The 22,733-nt window shown below is 30.3% G+C and overlaps 1 protein-coding gene across 1 annotated transcript; it reads right to left on the minus strand.

The window, feature by feature from the left end:
- Nucleotides 1-14,416: 14,416 nt before the first annotated feature.
- Nucleotides 14,417-14,818, minus strand: LOC126554012 (uncharacterized protein K02A2.6-like). The gene has a single exon (XM_050209129.1). The coding sequence runs from the start codon at nucleotides 14,816-14,818 to the stop codon at nucleotides 14,417-14,419; it is 402 nt and encodes a 133-aa protein (XP_050065086.1).
- Between the last annotated feature and the right edge of the window lie 7,915 nt (nucleotides 14,819-22,733).

Here is a 22,733-nt window from a genome sequence, read left to right on the forward strand (position 1 = left end):
AAATAAAATTGTGCGCTTAATATTAATAACAGCCATTCATGCAAACAGCATCATTTAAACTCGAACCGAAAAAATATGCCAATATTTAACAATAAAAGCAGAGAAGAAATAATTATATAAATAATTAAGCTATTTAATCAACTTATATAAGCAAACTAAGATAATGCAAGCTTAAATTGGGTGCTATGGATACATATATACCATAGTACATACTGAATGTAGGAAGTACTTTATTCTTCAATATTATTTAAATATGATAAATAATATTGAAGCCTTTGGTGACGGTCCACATGTCAAATTATATCCTTGTAATAGTAATAATATGGTGACATTTGCTGGATAAGAATAAAAAAAAATGTGTTTACTTTATATTTATAAATTATAATATGTTAGTATGTACCATTTAAATAATTAAATAGGTAGGTATACTATATAGTAAGTTAGTATTACTGTATTAGTGTTTTACCTTTTTTAAATCCATGTTCGCTACGCACGTCACTTTCACTTGGTCACTTCTTCGTCTAAGTAATTAGTAAAATAAACATAAAACATGACGAATTTAATGGTCACATTATTATCACTTTCTGTATTGCATCGTGTTATCATATAGATTACACAATCTTCTATGTGTATATGATAATAAATGTTATGGAATGGATTGATAACATTTGTGTAAAAAATATTAAATAAAATACATACCTACTTAAATTAAACAATATTACATATTCCAATAATACAGAAAATTCACGATTTTTGGTACTGACCAAATTGGTTTTTAGAGTTGCCCATTTCAATTTAGAACTACCCACATTGGTTAGAACTACCCATTAGCGCAAGCTCTGATTTTATATGAGATTATACATTATTAACCTAAATCTTATTATACCTAACCTATGACAGTAAAATAAATATTTAAATAATATAATAATAATAATAATAATAATAATATAATAAATTATTCTTACCATTTTTAAATTTCAAATCTTTCACAATATTTTTCCATATATTATTTTTCAATTTTGCCTTCATGTAGTCCAGATGGCTAGTGTCAAATAAGACATTGTATTGTCGAACTGCTTCAATAAGTTTTCTTCCATAATATGTAGCTTAGTAAAAAAAATTGAAAAAGTCGAAAAAGTTGAAAAACTGCGCTACACATTCGCAGGAAACTATGTCATAAACACTGTGCGACGCAGACTGGCGTAGGAGCATTACTGCGCTGCCCTACCCTGCAACTTAAATTACGCTCGTCTGTTCAAACCAGTAGATAACAAAAACTGTGCTGCGCTGTGTTACGCTGCGCTGCGTCGCCTACGTCTCAATTTGCGCCTAGCCTTACTGTATTGTTGTCTTGTGTTTCAAGAATAGTATACGGTCCCCTGTATAATAGGAAAAACTTTTTTATCTTCTTGTCTTTAGCCGATGACAATTTTTGCTCCTTGATCAAAATGTTCTGCCCCGTAGTGTATTGTTGCGTGCCAGTATCAGATTTAAATCCAGATGGTTATTTTGAACGAAAGTTAAACTCAATAACGAAATATGTCTTTATTGCATATAAATTAAATACATGTAACAAACAAAATAAGTGGCCGAGTGTCGTGAAAGTGCTCAGTTGTTGATAGCTTTGGTACAACTGCCGTTGCTGGTTTTCGGGCTCCCTTATACAGTATATTGTGGTGCGTCTCTTGTTTACGTCGAGTTGTCGCCTTCTGGGTGAAACCAGGTGTCCTTGTAGTTGTTGTTGCAAATTCGGACACGAATTTGAGAATGTGCAATAACATCTCAAATGCAGCATTAGTGCACTATAATTATTGGTGCGCTTACTATCCCGACATGTGTCATGGTCATAGTAGCATCCGCATTGCCCTTGTAGTAAACCGACGTTTTTAGTATAAAAACGTAGTTCTAAAGTCCAGTGGCCTAGAACTATATCACGCCACCGAGTCGGACCACTGATGCCGTTTCCTGATTGGATTAAACACATCACGCCACTTCATAGACGTAGATCATCCTATTCTCCATCACGGCATGTTCCATATAAATATGAGTCCTCATCATAGATTTAATTAGAGTTAGTTAAGAGTCAGTTAGACTTAGTCAGTGTTGTCACTTGCTCTCCGGTAGTTAAGTACTTGTGCTTACGCTAACGAAAGCCTTTTCATTTATTGTTTTAACAAGTTAGGTTATATCAATTATCTTATTAATCTATTGTTTAACTTATATACCTCATCTCTCCAACCTACGACGGAACGTGCATTCGTCGTAAAAGAAGCGTGCAGCAACCATCACTGGTTACTTTCTTCAATTGTCTTTGGGCAATTTGTATTATCAGCTCGGTTTTCGCGGCGTCTGATTCTTGTGGAAAATTGATTAGCTTTTCTAATGTTACTGGGTTCCGTGGTTTCCCCATAATTTCTTGCGATGTGGGTGTGTAACCGGTAGTTGAATGTGTAGAATTATTAATCCAAAATTCCATTCTTCTTAGGTATTGTACCCAACTGGTGTGTTTCTTATGACAATATGTCCGTAGCATACGACTGATCTCTCTATTGGCTCTTTCAACAGGGTTCCCTTCGGGGTGGTACGTAGTCGTCCTGATGATCTTGATTCCAAGTTGTTTTAACCGGTCTGTCCATTGCTTGCTAGGATACCGTTTAATATAGTCGATGTGCAACCATCCCATCTACAGCCGTGGCATGTGTATACGATAATTAGTTGTAAAAATGATTCAATTTTGAACTCCGGGGGTGGTTTCTGGTAGAAAATTGCATGTATTTTCTACTTTGAGGATGTCAAAAGTAAGAAGTTTCCAGCAGTTTTCTAAAAATTTGGGAAAACCTACAAAAAGTGACAGAAAACGGGAATTTTTTTACGCTTAACTAGTTTTAAATAAAATTGATTTTTTTATATAGTTATAACTAAAAACTGAATCACTGTAAATACTTGAAATTTTCAAAATCATGAAAATTTGAAAGTAATTTTGTAGTTAAAAATGTATAAAAAATTTTGTATAAGTAGCTATGAATTGAATATTGTACACAAGGTTTTACTTACAATAATTATAAAATAATTTGAGCATTGGTCAAATAAAAAAAAAATATCTTAAGTTTAAATTTGTACGAAATAAAATATGTACAAATACTTTTGCAAATATTTTTATAAATTTTAACTACAAAATAATTTGTAAATATAAATGATATTGACAAATTTTTGTCAATGTTTGAACTTCCAACGCTAATAAAGATTGTGCCTATGTATTATTATAATTTTTTAATCACTATAAGACTAACTTATGAGGAACTTTGTATTAATTTTTCAAGTATTTTGAATCAGCAAAAAAAAATTGTTTCGATATTTATAAAAAAAAAAACTAAGCTATAACGAATATTTCAAATGCCTAAGGCTATAAATAGCCTTAAAATAAGCAAAATATTTTGAAAATTTAACCGTATATAGATTACACATAAAGAGGTTTGGTGAAAATTTAAAGTATTCACAGTTTTGGTATTACAACTAGATAAAAAAATCAATTTTGTCAAAAACTGGTTTTTAACTACGTAAAATTCCCGTATTCGTTACTGTTTTTAGTTTTTCCAAATAGGGATATTCACTTTGCTATCGGAAACCACCCCCGAAGATTGAAATTGAAGCATTATTTCGACAAGTTATGATGTACACACACACAGTACACACGTTTAACAGTTGTCAACCAATAACAGCGGTGCAGCTTTGAAACGCTGACCCTATCGAAAATATTATATTCAGGGCCGGATTAACGTATAGGGGCAGTATAGGCAATTGCCTAGAGCGCTAAATTTTGAAAGGCGCCAAGCAGAATCTGATGCCAAGTCCTACATTTTATTAAAAACAAATTTTTTTTCCGACGTTTTGAATTTTATTGAAAATTTATTAAAAAATAAATTAAATGTTAAATGCTTAATGCTTATATTTGTTTGCATTGAGATAAACAATAAAAGGTATATTTTTATCTGTATTTTCCATTTATAGTGTATTTATGTTTTGTGAGTTAACTACAACACGTCTACACAGTTTAAAATCGTTTATTTCCAAAAATGATTAGACAATAGCCGACCAATAATAATATAACAAGTCAACATAATTATTATGGTATGTTGTTTTCAGAATAGTGTAGGTACAATTTTAAATAGTTTAGGTATATTCTATTTATGCCGTAACGACATAACATGGTGGTATTTATTTTATACCACTTTTAGAAAAAATTATTCTACTCTTGCACGGTGGTATAAATTTACTACCACTATAGTATTGTATTCTCTTTGTTGTTATAATTGACTGGTAGATGGCGTAATCGTCAACAAAATTATTTCTTATCGATTAGATAGAAAAAACATATCGATAAATGTTATCACATCTCAATTAACAAAATTCATTCATTATTTAATTATTATCAATAAAACTTTGCGATTTGTTTGTTCTATGTGGTTTATAAAATAGTAAAGAACCTATACAAACTCAAATAATAAAGACAAGTATCAATTTAACATCAAAAATTTATATATTCTGCTGGTATATTATGTATACCATTGTGCATCTATAACCATTCCTAGACTGTCATTTCTAATTTTTTGAGGTTTTTTTAATTTTTACTTTGTTATAAATTCGTTTTTACAGATATTAATATGGCTCGTATTTTAAATGATGATGATATAGTTAATTGCATATTTGATAGTGATGTAGAACCTTCAGATAATGATAGTTATGTGGACGATGAATATGATGATCCTAATTTTTTACCTATTACAACTTCTAATATCCTCACTGCAGTTGATTATAGTAGTTATTCGAGTAGTGAATCAGAAGTTGAAGTACCTATTGTATCTAAAGTTAAGAAGAGAAAATATACTGGTAAGAATACAAGTAGTGTAGTCAATACTAATAATTTGAAAAATGTATTACTTCCTACTACTTTTGATCAGCCTTCTGTAATATTACCCACTCAAACTGTTGAGTATCCATTTGTTGAGCCTAAATGAGATAAAAAAAATGAAGTTTATACTAATCCAGTATTCTTATCTGACTCAAATTTATCACCAGATTTACTTTCAATGGAAAATAAATCACCTTATAACTTATTTCTACAAATGTTTCCAGATTCCCTAATTGAAGTTATATTATTTCAAACAAATTTATATGCACAACAATCCCAGAAACCATACATACCAGCTACTAAACAGGAACTTAAAACTTTCTTAGGTCTAAATATTTTAATGGGTTTGAAAAGACAACCAACTTATGGAGATTATTGGAGTACAGCACCAGATTTGAATGACTCATATATTTCAAAACAGATGATAGAAAATAGTTTTGGATGGTTTTTAACTAATATTCATTGCAATGATAGCTCGTTAGAACCCAAACGTGGATCACCAAATTTTGATAAATTATATAAACTTAAACCGGTTATTGAAAAATTAGGAGAATGTTTTCAAAAATCCAAAAATTTAACTCAAGACCTTACAATTGATGAATCTATGGTAAAGTTCAAAGGCCGTTCAACTCTAAAACAGTATATGCCACAAAAATCAATAAAAAGAGGGTATAAAATATAGGTGTTGAACGATTAAACTAAATACACATCAAAATTTCTAGTTTACACTGGAAAAGTAGTTGGTTGTGTGGAAAAATTATTAGGAGAAAGAGTGGTAAATGATCTTGTAGCTGGATTAGATGGTAAAAATCATATTTTATATACTGATAACTATTTTACTAGTTATCCTCTTTTTCAAAGTCTAAAAAAAAAAAAATATATTTGCCTGTGGTGCAATTAGAAGCAATAGAAAATACCTCCCAGATTTGTTGCCAGATAAAAGTTTAAAAAGGGGTGATTTTGATTATTCTGTTAGTAATGATAATATAGCACTATTCAAATGGATGGATAATAAACCAGTTTATTTGATATCTTCCTTACACTCTCCAAATGACACTCATGCAGTTAAAAGAAAATTAAAATATGAGAGTATTACCATGATTCCTTGTCCAGATGTCCTTATAAGCTATAATAACAATATAAATAATGTAGATGTATTTGACCAGTTGAAAGCAGCTTATGGTATGAATAGAAAATCAAGAAAATGGTGGCATAGGCTGTTTTTTCATTTTATTGACATGGCTATTGTAAATTATTTTATACTTCATCAACAACTAAAACTAGAAAAGATTTCACTAAAAGAGTTTCGTAGGAGGGTAGTTGATGGCTTGATAGCTCCAAATCAGCTTCAAACGAAAAAAAAATCACTCCATCCAAGTATCTAATCATAAACCACATGTAGCACCAGAAGTACGGTTTGAGAGTTCTGCACATCAACCTACTCGTGGTACACTAAGAAAAAAGAACTGAATGGTTGTGTGAGACATGTAACATTCCATTATGATTGGGAAAAAAAACTGTTTTTCATTATATCATAAAAAATAAATTGTAAACATAACATGTTATGATACTATTTTATTATTCTATTCTATAAAAAAAAAAATATTTATAAAAAAGGTTGTATTTTTTATTTTTATGTTTTTTACTAAGGAGCATTCTAACAAAAGTCACACATAATATGATCAGCTTTATTTTATTCTTAATATTTTTACTATAAACTGTTTATTATTATAAAAAGGAATTTTTTTTTTTTTGGAAAATTATTTTAATTGATCTTGGCATTATAAGATAATAAAGATTTATATTTAAATTATGAGGAAGATAATAGTTTTATTTTTTTTACCAAACATAATATACATATTGTTATGATATTGAGCGATGAATAATGCATGGTGGTAAGAACGGTATACCACCTGTTATAAGTACTAAAGTTTTATTTTTTATTTATTTTTTCATTTTTTTCATAATATGGTGTAATTAAATAATTTAAACACAACGTCAAAATTAAAAAAATCAAAAAAAAAAATCTTGTGCTTCAAAGGGATAAAAGAAAACCAAGTGGAAGTAAATTTAAAAAGCGTGCAAGAGAAAAATTAGAAAAATTGAAGCATTATGCTAAAATATATAGTTTCTTTAATCGTCCAATAATTCTATCAAGTTCTACAAATTTAAAATTATCTGAAAGACAGAATAACGAACAAGTAAAAGATAACATATTAATAACTTCAGATAAACATAATGATGATCCAATACCTCAGTCTCATGACATAACCTAGATTTCAAAAACTGATATTAACATTTTCAAAGACCCAATATACTGGAATCCAAATAATTATTGACAAGAAAATATAGCTAAAAGTGGATTTGACCAAAATGTTGATGTAGATTTCAAGTTAAGTGGAAGAATGTACACAAAAACAAAGAGATACTGCTCAAAATTTTTTTTTTTAAAAACTACTGTTAATGGTGAACAAATATTGAGAAAATGGTTAGTTTATTCAACATTAAAAAATATTTTTTTTTGTGCAGTATGCAAATTATTTGGTGATGACTCACAATTTGGTAATCAAGGGTTTAACGATTGGAAGATTGCAAATGAAAGAATCTTACATCATGAAAATTCAAAAAATCATTAAAGATTATATAAAAAGTTTTAGCTATCGTCAACGTGAAAATGGAAGAATTGATACAAAACTTTGTCAGGAAATAATTGAAGAAAAACAATATTGGACTGCTGTACTAACAAGAGTAATTGAAATAATTAAATTCTTAGCCTCCAGAGGACATTCTTTTAGAGGTAGTAATGAACATTTAAACTCTTTAAGTAATGGAAACTTTTTAGGTGCTGTTGAATTATTAACCAAATTCGACCCATTCTTAGTTGATCACTGTGCTCGGTATGGCAATATTGGTAAATGTACACCGACTTACTTGTCAAAAACAATTTATGAAGAACTAATACTGCAAATACCCAATCTAATGAGAGAGAACATATTGTCAGAAATAAAAATAGGTAAATATTATTCTATTATAGTAGGTTCAACTCCAGATATTGCTCACATCGATCAATTAGTACTTGTGTTACGGTATGTTCTCCCAAGTGGCAGTACAGTAGAAAGATTTTTTATGTTTATCTATAACGTTGGTTATAAGTCAAAATAACTTGCTGATACTATTATAGAAGTATTAAAAAACAATGAAATACCAATAGAAGATTGTAGAGGCCAGAGTTATGATAACGCAACCAATATGTCCGGCCACTACAGTGGACTACAAACCAAAATAAAAAATATTAATCCTCTTGTAGAATATGTGCCAATGTGCCATGTGCTGGTCATTCCTTAAATCTAGTAGGATCTAATGCTGCAACAAGTTGCACACTAGCAATACAATTTTTTGATATGTTACAAAATATTTATAATTTTTTCTCAAGTTCTACAAATAGATGGAGTATTTTTAAAAAATAATATTTCTGTAAAAAGCCTTTCATTTACTCGTTAGAGTGCGAGAGCAGATGCATGCTATGCACTATTTAAAAGTTATTCAGAAATTGTTAATGCATGTGATTCTATAGCAAATGATGTGAATGTAAAAATTATACCTATGTAAAGATGAAGCTAAAAGACTTGTTAAATTATTAAATAGCCTTGAAATGGGTATAATGACTTGTTTATGGAATTCTATTTTAGAAAGGTTTGATGCAAATTAATTTTAACATGTATATATGTGTGTGTATATTGTTATAATTTTTAAATTAATACTTTTTGAATTAACAGAGTATTTTAATAATGACATGAAATAACTTAATTAGAGTTTGATTTAATTGTAGATTTAAAAGTAATAATTAATGTTTAGTAAATAACCAAGGTGATTGTGTTGATACTTAAAATTTAACAATACTTAGGGATTCATTTGAAAATATTATGGTGATTGGTATTAGATAATTTAATTTGAAACTAACTGACAATTGACAATTACAATTATATGGTATATTATTGACTGTTACATAATTGATTTTGTTATGTTTTTAAATTTAACACTACAAATAAAAAATTGTAAGCTGTAAATATTGACTTAGGAATTGTAATTAAACTTTATAAACCTTTAGAAGATTATTTGATTACAATTAGGGAAGACTTTAAATATTTTGAAGAAAAAGGAAAAGTTGTATCTAATTGTTCTATTTACAAAGCTGATGTGACTAGAAAAAAGAAAAGAAATGTACGATTTAAATTTATATTTACTTATTATTGTGAATCAAAGATATTATATAATTATATTATTTATATTTATATTTAGATTATATTTGGTGATACAGAATCAAACTCTGAAGAACATTCTGATGGACAAACATTATTTAAAAGGAATGTTTATTTTGTGATTATTGATAATTTAGTAGCTAGTTTAGCACTAAGAAATAAAGCATATATGAGGCATCAAAATACTTTTGGTTGTATTCCAATATTATTTAATCTACCTAATCTTAATACTAAAGATATCAGAGACACTTGTAATGTTGTAGCCAAAAAGTTAGAATAATTTTCATATTTTACATTTCTTACAAATTTATAAAGAATAGTTATTATTAATCAAAATATATTATTATACATTTTTAATTTTTAATTTAGGTTTGTTTCTTATAATGAAAATGGCTCAATTTTAACAGATGAATGCAACCATTTTGTAACCCTTTTATCAAAAGAGATAGAATTTAAGAATACTGAAAATCACTCAGTACTACATATTATGTTTTTATTTATAAAGAACAATAATTTTGATGAGTTGTTCCCTAATTTATGTATAGTTTTTAGAATATATCTTTCAGCTGCATTAACAAATTGTTTGGGTGAAAGATCATTTTCAGTTCTTAAAAGAATAAAGTACTATTTAAGGTCTACCACTCTCAGCAATCGGTTAAATGCTTTAGCTTTACTAAATATTGAAAATAATATGTTGAATGATATAAATGTTAAAAGTTTAATTAATAAATTTGCTGAAAAAAAAGCAAGAAAAAAATTGTTTACATGTTGATTTTTTAAATAAATTATCAAACTTTAACACAAGTAAATGCTCCATTATTGTTTGAACCCGAGCCTTTTTCTTTTTCGCGCCAATGACAATCAGTGTGTCCGTGTTAATTAACACCTACTCGTTGTCACCCCGTTGGCGTTCTGACACCGAAATGCGCTTGCGCAAACTTTTGGCGATCGGCGTCATTGACCACCGGTTCTGCCGCGGTCTGGCTGGTTTGTCTTTTTACCACCACCGTCCGATTTAGTTGGCCGAGACCGTAGGTGTCGCTCGCCTTTTTTGGTACCACGTTGGTTGTCGTGTCGACCAAGAAAAATTCAATACGACAATAATACACAACCTTTATTAGTTTTGGAATGTTAATATGTTATAAATTTATAATCACATAACATATAATAATGATAAATCAATTTTTAATTTTTTTAAAATTAAACATCGATTCAATAACAAATGTTTGGTCACCAAACTGCTTGAATTGGTATGTTACTCAGTATAAACAAATTATTTATATTATTATTTATTACTAAATAGGTAGTCCAAACACACATTTGTAAAACACAAAAGTATCTAATCAAATTTATAGGTATTTAAATGTGAAATTAAATACCTGATCCTGATGTGACTGTAATTTTTCAAGATTAGCATCACTTATGTTTGTTTCCATCAACTCTGTACTTACCTACAACAGTTTAATAGTTTTCTAATAATTTTTCTAAATATTTAATAATGTTTAAAAAACGTGGCTTAATACTTACATTTTCATTTTTTGATTTTTTGTTGAAAAATGCTAATAAGTTGCTTTGGGACCTTTTTTTGTCAGCCATAATGTACAGAAGAGAGAATACTTACCTAGTTTAAATATGAAGACGGTAGTAAGTATAATCACTTAATAGTCAATAGCAAACCAGTTATTGAAACTATTGAACTATACTATAAATTACAATTATATACAGACGTTATTGTGATTTACACAATTAAAGTAAATACTAAATATCACAGAATATATTATTCGCTAAGTAATACACGATTACTATTATAAACAAGTTTTCTTTAAAATATTATTGTGATTCAACACTATCCTCGTACTATGGTCTATGATTTTTGGAAACGAATCCTTTTCAATGTTGCGAACACAATAGACAAATCGTTGTCAACGAGCGATTTTGACGTTAGTTTCGACCAATTCTTGACTGATTTTTGATAAGGCATCTGTGAAAAACTCTTTTTTTTTGAAGCCGCTTTCGATACAATAATATAATATTCTTATAATTTGGCTGTCCCTCAAGTCTGTAACGTGTCACGTACAATCAGTTGAATGATGTCGAATCGGAAAGGTTGTTTGTGAAATAAATGAAAACTCTTGAAATAATTCTAAATGTTTTTTATTGAAAATTATTCTAAGTCCAAATAATTAAATAAATTAAACTTGTGAAAAATATTCTAAGTCCAAATGACAAAACTATTGATCTGGGTGACGTGAAGGTGCTCGCTCTAACTCTGGTGGATCACGTTTGAAGTGTGCCTAATCTGGACCCCCTTATATATCGTCCAGAGACCCCCGCGATACCGCCAGGTCCCTGCTGGTCAGCGTCACCTGCATCCGTTTCTTCCCACGCTTTGCGTTATCTGAACGACGCCGTGTGTTAATCATATGTCGATGATTTACTGTCAAATCATAAGCGTAAGTGCAATGATGCTGTATGTGACTATGAACGATACCGCTGTATAATATTATCGATGCGACCAGCGTTTCTAAGAAAAGTTACTCCGCTGTTTTTAAGTTTTTTGATTAGTTTTCTCCTTTCACTTCTACGCCTAAAATTACTGATCACATTTGTTTTAACGAACTCGTCCTTGAGTTGTAAGAAATATTCCCCATTTTGGATTTGGTCGTTTATTACCTACGTTTCGATGCCTATGTATATTATATTTAATGTATGAGACATCAGAGCACGTTGCACCTCCCCACAAAAAAAAAAAGGTTTATGTCTCTAAAGACAGAAATCTTTCAAAGTTTAGTACAAAATGGTTAAGTTACAAATTATTACAATGTTTGATTACAATTATTGAAATAAGATATACATTACAATTATCTGTATGCTTTTACATTTAAAATATTTTCGTTATATAATATGATGTATATGTTTTATACAAAGTTTTGATTAAATATTGTTTGATTAAAGATTATAATATAATGATTAAATAGTTTGATTAAATATTTTGGTTATAATATAATTCAATGTTTAAGGTTGTTAAAAAATGAAAAAGTAAGTATTAAGCCACGTTTTTAAAATATTATTAAATAGTTGGAAAAATTATTAGAAAACTATTAAACTGTTGTAGGTAAGTACAGAGTTGATGGAAACAAACATAAGTGATGCTAATCTTGAAAAATTACAGTCACATCAGGATCAGGTATTTAATTTCACATTTAAATACCTATACATTTGATTAGATACTTTTGTGTTTTACAAATGTGTGTTTGGACTACCTATTTAGTAATAAATAATAATATAAATAATTTGTTTATACTGAGTAACATACCAATTCAAGCAGCTTGGTGACCAAACATTGGTTATTGAATCGATGTTTAATTTTGAAAAAATTAAAAATTGATCTATCATTATTATATGTTATGTGATTATAAATTTATAACATATTAACATTCCAAAACTAGTAAATATTGTATATTATTGTCGTATTGAATTTTTTAGCTAAATACTAAATTGCTAAAGCTATAATTTCCACTTATAAAATGTTAGGTGGAATCGTGCATTAATAGTTAAAGATCATGATCCTTGTGAATTTGACCATTGTAATGTGAAAAATTATTGGTTTGAAATAAACGGAAAACGTTATCCTGAAGAAACTCAAAATCTAGATTTTAAGAATAATAAATATTGTGAAGCTTATGAAAGTTTGATGAAGTATTAAACTCATCAAGAACTTCCTTTGATGTAGAATGATCCAAACGGTTTTAAAAGTTTTAGATCAATATATCTTATACATCTGAGTAGACAACCAACAAATATTTCTGCAACTAAAAAAAAATTATTTTACATGTCAATTTCAATGAAGATTTACCTAAAAATACAATTTTTTATGTATTTTTCATCAGAAATTATGAATTTTTATTTGATATTAAAAAGGGAACAATTGAAGAATCTTTTACTGGTTAAATTGTAGTGAGTCTTTCCAGACCACCACGTCTCCGTGTCAGGACAATTTAAGATTTAGATATTATAATAATACTATTTACTAATTAGATTATAATTAATTTATTTATTAAACAATAAAAACAAGAACAATGGTCATCAATTCAACGGCCAATACTCAATGACTACTGAGTGTCGGTTGGTGTCGCGCTCAGTCGATTAAAAGTGACAATCGACTGTGGCGCCACCAATTGACAAATTAACATACCACTTATATATAATAATAATAATAATAATAGCAATAATAATAATAATAATAGTAATAATGATATTACTACAACTCGGCCATCCTGACCTTGAGTGGACTCCACTCATTACAATTTGAAAACCATAACAAAATTATAATATAAACAGTCTTTTAAAATAAAATACAATTGGTGGGCATACATATGCATTATCAATACATAATATTATTATTTTTTTTTGAAAATTCATCAATACATTAATAAGTATAACAAACAACTAATTTTAACAATAACAATATCAAATAAACAAATTATATCAGTTAACAAAAACATATTAAATTATTAAAACATATCAATTGACAAGACAATATTAAATAGGAAATTATCAGTTCATAAAACATGTTTAAAATAAAAAAAATTATATCAATTGACAAACACAATATTAAATAGGAAATTTGAGATAATTTAAACATAATGGAATTGTGGGTTTGACAATATGGGTATTGAAAATATTAACTTTGAATTTCAATCCAGGGTTTCATATTTTTACTTTTATATACTGAATCAAAGGGAATCTGAGTGACTTGGAACCCTTCGACATCATTAAGGACATACCTATCATTACCTAAGGCTTTTTTAACTCTGTAAGGTCCTTTAAACTTAGGAATGTGTTTTTTACTAAAACCTGGGGTTGTGTCAATATTTTTTATCATCACCAGGTCACCAATGGAATATTTATGAGCAGGACGATGACCTGAATCATAATATGCTTTGTTTTTGAGCTGTGAGTCCAGGTTGTTGTCTTGTGCAACATGCCTAATTTTTTCTAAGTTTCTTTCACAATTCGGTGGGTTATCTGACTCTAATATGAGTCTTAAATAATCATGTGTGTCACCATGTTGGTTCATACCAAACAAAAGATTACTAGGTGAATTTTTTATTGTACGGTTAAAAGTGTTATTAATGGCGAATTGAACCTTACTTAAATATTTGTTCCAATTCTGATCTTCTTCATGGAGTAATTTTGACAACATAACCTTGAGTGTATGATTATAACGCTCAACCTGTTCATTGGCTTAAGGGGAACCAGCAGCTATGAGGACATGTTGAATGTCATGAGTAACACAAAAGTCTTTAAACGCATGAGAGGTGAAGCAAGATCCACGATCAGATACTATGCGGATAGGTTTACTGTAGTATGAAAAATATTCAATTAATTTTGAACAGGCTTCTTTAGTATTAAATGTACGGACTGGATATAAGGTTAAAAACTTACTAAAAGCATCTACAACTACAAATATATATCTAAAACATCCAACAGTTTTATTTAGGGGTCCGTAGTGATCAATGTGAACTGTGTGAAAAGGTTTAGTGCCTTTTTCAATTAGTTTGAGGAAAACTTCTGCTTTACCTACTTTTGGAGAAAACACTATGCATTTCAAACAGTTTTCAATGTGACTTTTTACACAATTGGTCATTTTGGGAAACCAATATACCCGTTTAATTAATTCTATTGTTTTATTCATACCTACATGGCCCATGTCATCATGACAGCTTCTAATGACCTGGTCATGCATATTAACTGATATATAGAATAACAATCTTCCATCAGACTTTCGATAAACCTAGCCATTTCGAAGTTCATAAAATTGATTTTTAGAATTTTCTAATGACTTATAAATTTCCTTAATAGCTGGGTCAGTGCATTGATTTATTGCCAGCATTTGATTAAATGTGCACCCTTCAAGAACTAGTATGTGGTGATTTCTACTTAGCGCATCAACATGTTGCATACGGCTAGATGACCTATGTTGTATCTCATAATCATAATTCTGTAGAAATAGTGCTCAACGAGCAATCCTAGGATTTATTTCTTTTTTATTTAACGTCAATGTTACACTATTACAATCAGTTATGATTTTGAACTTAATGCCTTGTAAGTAAACATGAAATCTTTTTATTGAGTTTATTATAGCCAACATCTCTAACTCATAGCTGTGATAACGAGACCGTACACTAGTAGTACGTTGGCTAAAATAAAAGGCAGGATGAAACTTATTATCGGCTTGTTTTTGGAGAAGTATTGATCCAAATCCTAAACTCGAGGCATCACAATGTAGCTCAGTTTCTGCATTTGGATTGTATAAGCATAATATTGATTGTTCGCTAAGCTTTTGTTTAATAGTTTCAAAAACTGCTAACTTGTTTTCACCAAAGACAAATACTGTATATTTCCTTAGAAGATCATATAATGGCTTTGCAATAGTAGAAAAATTAGGAATAAACCTACGGAAATACGATGCTAACCCAATAAAGCTATGAAGTGCTTTTTGGTTGCATGGAATCGGATAGTTTAATATAACAGATATATTTCTGGGATTGGGACGTACACCAGAAGAATTAACAAGATACCCAAGGTAGACTATTTCTTTTTTTAAAAATTGACTTTTGTCAAATCTTATTTGTAAATTATATAACTTCATTAAAGATAGAACATCAGATAATATATCTAAATGTACTTCTACTGTTTCAGTTGCAATCACTATGTCATCAAAATAAACAACAACTTTTTTAGCTTTAATTTGTTCAGAAAATATATTATTCACATAACGTTGGAATTTACTGGGACCATTACATAACCCAAAAGGCATTTTACAATATTCATATTGTCCTAAAGGTGTGGTAAATGAGGTAAACTTCCTAGAATTTTCTTCTACAACTATATGATGGAATCCATCTTTCAGATCAATACAAGTAAAATAATTTTTATCACGCAATAAGTCTAAGTGATCATCAATGAGAAGAAGAGGATACCTATCCCTTACTGTCCTCTTGTTCAGTTCCCTGTAATCAATACACAATCGTAGTTCCCCATTTTTTTTCTTAACTAACACTATTGGACTACTAAATTCAGAATAACTAGGCCTAATGATTTTCTTTTCCAATAAATTATCAATAATATCCTGTAGTTTATTTTTTTCAAAGTAAGATAAACGTCTAGGGTTAAAGTAAAAAACACTAGGATCCTTAAGTTCTATTTTGATTTCAGAAAAAGGTACATTAACAGTATTCAATTCATGGTTTGTAGTGCCTGGGCTCTTATACTTTGTAATAACAATATCTTTAATTTTGTTTTGGGTATCATATGACAGTGTCGTTTCAATATCTAGTTCAGGTTCTTTAATGTCAGATTGTTCATTAGTAAGCTCTAAATTATATATTTCACTAAATGGTATAATATCATTACGTTTAAATTCAATCACAAAATTCCCATCATTAATTGTAAATAAAACCCTCGGATGTGACAAAAAATTTCTACCTAACAAACAGTCATAATTTATAGTGTTATCAGGTACAATATTTAATTTTATATTAATTGGTTCAATAGTATCAGGAGGATATATATCGACAAAGGACTGATTGAGTACAATAAGTTCAGATCCATTAATTCCTACAATACCTGAATTAGATGGGGTCATAAGGGGAATACATTCTAAAGGATACAATTTTTCTTTAAGTAAACTCACCGGACTACCAGTGTCTATCATAGCCAAAACATTTGAGACATACGAGTACTTATCAGAAATTTTTAAATCAACATTAATAAAATATGCAGGTGTTACCATATCTGATGGGTGCAGCATCATTGCAGCACTACTGGCGCTGTTTTGAGTCTTGACTGCTTGATATTTTGACTTGCTTTGCGGACAAGCAGTGATCTAGTGTTCAATGGACCCACATGCAAAAGCAAGAACCGGGTCGTCGTTTAGGTTGAGTGCATCCAGTTGAGATGTGGTCAAGTGAACTGCAGTTGAAACATCGCGTTTTCTTCTTTTGAAATGACTGCTTGAAATTTGCATTGGCAGTGGATGGGTTAGTTGCTACTTCAGGTTAAAAATTACTATTTTTGGTTGTTGCTTCTGGATGAGTTGGACGACTTAAATTCTTGAATCGTGTGCTACGAGAATCGTTGATTTTAGTAAAAGTAACAATATCACTTAAAAGTTCATTTTCATGAGAATGACTTCGGCTCAATAAATATAAACATAATTCACGTGATACAACCCTTCGACAATTTGTTGCTTAGATTCACAAAAATTAAGTTGAAGTTCACGACACATACGTGCCTTGTCATGAAAATATTCTACAATCGTTTCACTATTTCGCTGGTAGCGAGGAATTAACAATTTGGTACGTTATACTGTTGAAGTTTGTGTACCAATAAAAGTCTCTTTAAACTGTCTCTCGAATTGCTCACAGTTGGGGAATGTTCGTCCAAGGTACCAGTTGTGAGCAGCACCCTTAAGTTTGGTTCGTATAATTTCCAATTTAAATGAATCAGGCCAATTGTGAAGATCAGCAGTAGAATTTATGCCCTTGATCCAATTTGATGCTTCTATGTATGATTTAGTTCCGATGAAGTTCGACAATGTTTCATGAAAATCAGGCATTACATAATAACCGTTCGATATGTTACTTTGAACAGATGGACTTGGTGTTGAGGAACGACGTAACAGTTGTTCCATAAGTAATCGATTTTGTTCAATTAGTGCCATCACAAGAGAATTTGTATCTGATATCATATTATTCGATTGTGACGGCGAGCTGTTGTCGTTGACATCGTTTGATAACGGATTACGAGTGTCGTTGGGTATATTAGGTGTAGCAACGCTGGACGACGTCGAAGAAAAATTCGCATTATTGGTTGCACCATTTGTACTAATGTTGTTAACGTCACTACTTCTAGTGTAATTATGATCGAAACAATTTTGTAGGTTATGGTTATCCTTAACTAGTGAATCCACGTGTTGGGCCATCATTAATTAATAATTATGGGTAAATTGACATAACAATTCGTCAACTTACTATCCACTTGTTCGATTGTGAGAATCCGTAGCAATAAGATGTCTCACCAGACAATTTTCTTCAAATACAAAATTTGGAACACGTGTCGAGAATCCGGAACAATAAGATATCTCCTTCGAATCCCACTTTTGAAATTTGTAGTGAGTCTCTCCAGACCACCACGTCTCCGTGTCAGGACAATTTAAGATTTAGATATTATAATAATACTATTTACTAATTAGATTATAATTAATTTATTTATTAAACAATAAAAACAAGAACAATGGTCATCAATTCAACGGCCAATACTCAATGACTACTGAGTGTCGGTTGGTGTCGCGCTCAGTCGATTAAAAGTGACAATCGACTGTGGCGCCACCAATTGACAAATTATCATACCACTTATATATATAATAATAATAATAATAATAATAGTAATAATAATAATTATAATAGTAATAATGATATTACTACAAAATAATGTTTTTTATTTTTTTTTGTGCATGTGTTTTCAATAGAAATATTTCTATTGAAACTTTTATATTCTGGCTTTCACGAACTCGAATTTAATCCTTTTTCATTACCAACTAACCCCACAATCAAATCAAGATAAATAATAAAATCATCATCAAAATAAACGATATTACCATTTTGATCAATAATATGTATTTTTATAATTTGAATTGTTCTTACATTTACTTGTCTGTACATTATAGGATTACATCTAATAAAATGATAATTACAATCATAATAAAAAACAAACAACAGTTCTTCTTCGATAACCTTTTCATTAATAGATGAAACAGACTTTTCAATTATGTTGCAATGTACTTCTAATAGTCGTTTATTTATATTATTATTTAATATATCTTTTTCTCCTACATGTTTATATAAATAATAATTATCAATCCCTAAACTTAATTTTAAATTTTTGTCCAACAAAAAATAATTTTTTGGAGTTAATGTAATAAAATTATTATTATTTTGTAATTTGATACTTGAAGGTAAAAAACTATTCAATTGATCAATTGAATAGTTACCTTTAATTTCAGTTTTAATTTCCTTAAATTCAATATTATATATTTTATCAGGTTCACAATTTCAGTTTCATTAATTCGGTTAAATATAACACCGTTTATATTTTTTAAAACACTTTGGGTTTTCTGTACCCGTTTTACTCGACGGTGAATCACTGATAAAATCATACAAAAGCATTCCTAAACAATTTTTTAAATAATCATCAATGATATAATTATAATTAGTAGTAATATTTATCAAATTTTTATTATTTATTTTAAGTTTTATATTATTATGTTAATTTTGATTACAATTCATTTAATGAATAAATACCAATAGGTATTTTATAAACAGAATTTGAATTTTGATCTTCTTTATCTATCATAAATTTACATTCTTTATCTATATTTATATATTTTTCTTCGGAAGTAGGATAATACATTTTTGATTTATTACCAACTAATGAAAAATCAAATATAGTGTTTGGAAAACCTAAACATTTTTTTAAATTTTCATCTAAATTATAATAACAAGGAGATTCAATTTGAATTTTTTTATTATTATAAGATAAAAATACCGGTTCAATTAATTTATTTAAATTTGAAATAGTATATTCATCTTTTTATATATATATTACTCTCTTTTCAATTTCTATTTTACAATCTGATTCAATATTAATCAAATTTAACCCTTTTAAATGTTAAGATATGAATCCTACACTATACTATTATATTATTAACCTATATTATCTTTATCTATAATTATGGTACACCATTTTCTTCGATTATATCTATCGATGTGTTTTCCATCCATATATAAATATACTCAGTCTGTTCCGTATGACCAACCTGTGCGTTAGTGTGTTATCTCTCCTAATTACAACTATTATATGTTATGGGCCCAGTCACGGAAGAACGGTTCGGTATCACGCAGTTTGCGGGTACAAATTTCTCCAACTGGAAATTTAGGGTTGAGACACTACTAAGAGAGCACAACGTGGCACATTGTCTGACGGAGAAAATACCAACAGACTCCACTGCCAAGGCCGCGTTCATCGAAAAAGAACGCAACTGCTATAGCCTTACTGGTTCAATGTGTGGCGGACTCACATCTGGAATATGTCAAAGACGCAACTACAGCCAAAGCAATCTGGGAACGCCTATGCTCAACGTTTGAACCCAGAGGTACGTCAAACAAATTATTTCTCTTAAGGAAAATGCTCACATTAAAATTTATGGAAGGAGAGGAGTCCATAGAACAATTTTTAGTTCGTTTCGACGAACTTTTGAGGAAAACAAAAGTTTCCGGTTGTAAAATCGAAGAGGAGATGGTGGCATGTCTGTTGCTATTAACGCTACCAGACTCATACACTGTCGTGGTAACGGCCATTGAAACGCTGTCAGATGACAAAATAAGTGTTGACTTTGTGCGAAGGCGTTTACTCGATGAAACGGCTAAGAGAGAATCATGTAAAGTTGAATTGACCACATCGAAAAACCTATGTATAGACGCGGCTGCGTTTGAATCAAGTAGCAGTACACTCAAGTGTTTTTATTGCAATAGATCCGGACATAAGAAGTTCCAATGTAGAAAATACAAAGCGGATCAGAATCGTAATCATCGAAAAGGTAAATTTAATAATAGACAGCAAGCGAATTGGGCCGACAACACACGTGGATACGACAACAAAGACGGTGACCATATCGCGTTTCTAACCAGTGAACAAATCCCAATTCAACAATCATGGAAGAAGAAAAAACGAACGATTAGCTGGTTCCTAGATTCCGGGTCAACCGACCACCTTATCAATGATAAAAGTTTGTTATCACGATCAAGACCTCTTTCTAATAACATCTTCATCGGAGTAGCAAAATCTAATCAAAACATGTGCGCAACACACACCGGTGAAATTGATTGTTCATTTATTTCAAGCTCAAATATCTGCAAAATTACCATCAAAGATGTGTTATTCGTTCCAAAGCTACGACGAAACTTGTAGTCTTCAGGAAAAATTGAAAAGGCTGGCATGGAGATAATTATAAACAAGGGTAAAGTTACGATCAAAAACAAAGGTAATGTAATAGCATCCGGAACGAGAAAAGGTAATTTATACGAGTTAGTGTTTGATATTGATCAACAATTATCTAACTCGGCACTCTCGGCACCAAGAACCAACATGCGTGTTATCAATGATATTCCCCTTTAGCATAGATGACTCGGCCACTTATCGGACAATTACATGAAAAAGCTGTCAAAAATCGTTGATGGATAAAAAATAGGAAGAGACTACTCCACATCTGGATGCTCGGTATGCACAAAGGGAAAACAATCTGCAAATCCATTTCACGGCACACGCACAAGAGCAACACGTCCAATGCAGTTGGTACATACAGATGTGTGCGGACCAATCACTCCTATCAGCTGGTCAGGTGAGCGTTACTATGTGTCTTTTATTGATGACTTCACACACTTTGCTGTAGTATACCCGATAAAGGAGAAATCCGATACTTTAAACAAGTTAAAGATATTTGAAGCGTTCGCTACAGCCCACTTCGACACTAGGATGTCCAAACTCAGATGTGACAATGGCGGTGAGTACACATCAAAGGCGTTTAGAGAATTCTGTGAGGGGAAAGGAATTCAAATTCAATACACAACACCTTACACCCCGCAACAAAATGGACACGCAGAAAGATTGAATAGAACTATATGTGAAAAAGGTCGATTTTTACTTATCGAAAGCAATCTCCCAAAAGAAATGTGGAATGAAGCAATACTGACAGCTACATATCTATTGAACAGGTCGTACACAACTGCTTTAAATAATGTTACTCCAGCCGAAATGTGGTTCGGTTGTAAGCCAGATACAAGCAACTTGCGTGTATTTGGATGCAAAGCTTACTTACTTAAACCCAATCACACTAGAAATAACTTTGATGAAAAATCTGAACTATTTACTCTGATAGGATATAACACTCACGGATATCGATTATGGGATCCTAAGAACAGAAAAATTGTCAATGGCAGAAATATTAAATTTGATGAGACCAACAAGACAAAAGATCCCATAAAAGTCTATATAGAAAACGACCAAGCCCTCGAAGAAAGAAAAATCAAATCAGCTGACACCAATCAACATACAAAAGAGACCAGCATAGAAGAAGAAAGTTGCCATGATTCTGACACTGATTTGAACAAAACATTTATTGAACGTCCAAAGAGAGAGAAACGACCACCTACATGGACTAAAGACTACTATACAGCCCACGCCTTGAAAATAGAAAATACTTGTGAACCATTTTCATATGAAGAAGCGATCAATGGAAATGAGTCTACTGAATGGGAACAAGCAATGAATGAAGAAATAAAATCATTAAATAAAAATCAAACATGGTCACTCGTTGAATTGCCAGAAGGAAAGAAAGCAATAGGATGTAAATGGACATATAAAATCAAAAAGGATGGGAACGGAAAGATATGTCGTTACAAGGCACGATTGGTAGCAAAAGGATATGCACAAACATATGGCGT

The sequence above is a fragment of the Aphis gossypii genome, unplaced genomic scaffold (assembly GCF_020184175.1).
Source record: "Aphis gossypii isolate Hap1 unplaced genomic scaffold, ASM2018417v2 Contig00401, whole genome shotgun sequence".
NCBI classification, from domain to species: domain Eukaryota; kingdom Metazoa; phylum Arthropoda; class Insecta; order Hemiptera; family Aphididae; genus Aphis; species Aphis gossypii.

Coding starts and splice junctions, on each gene's coding strand:
- LOC126554012 (XM_050209129.1), bottom strand. CDS start 14,818: ATGACCAATTGTGTAAAAAGTCACATTGAAAACTGTTTGAAATGCATA.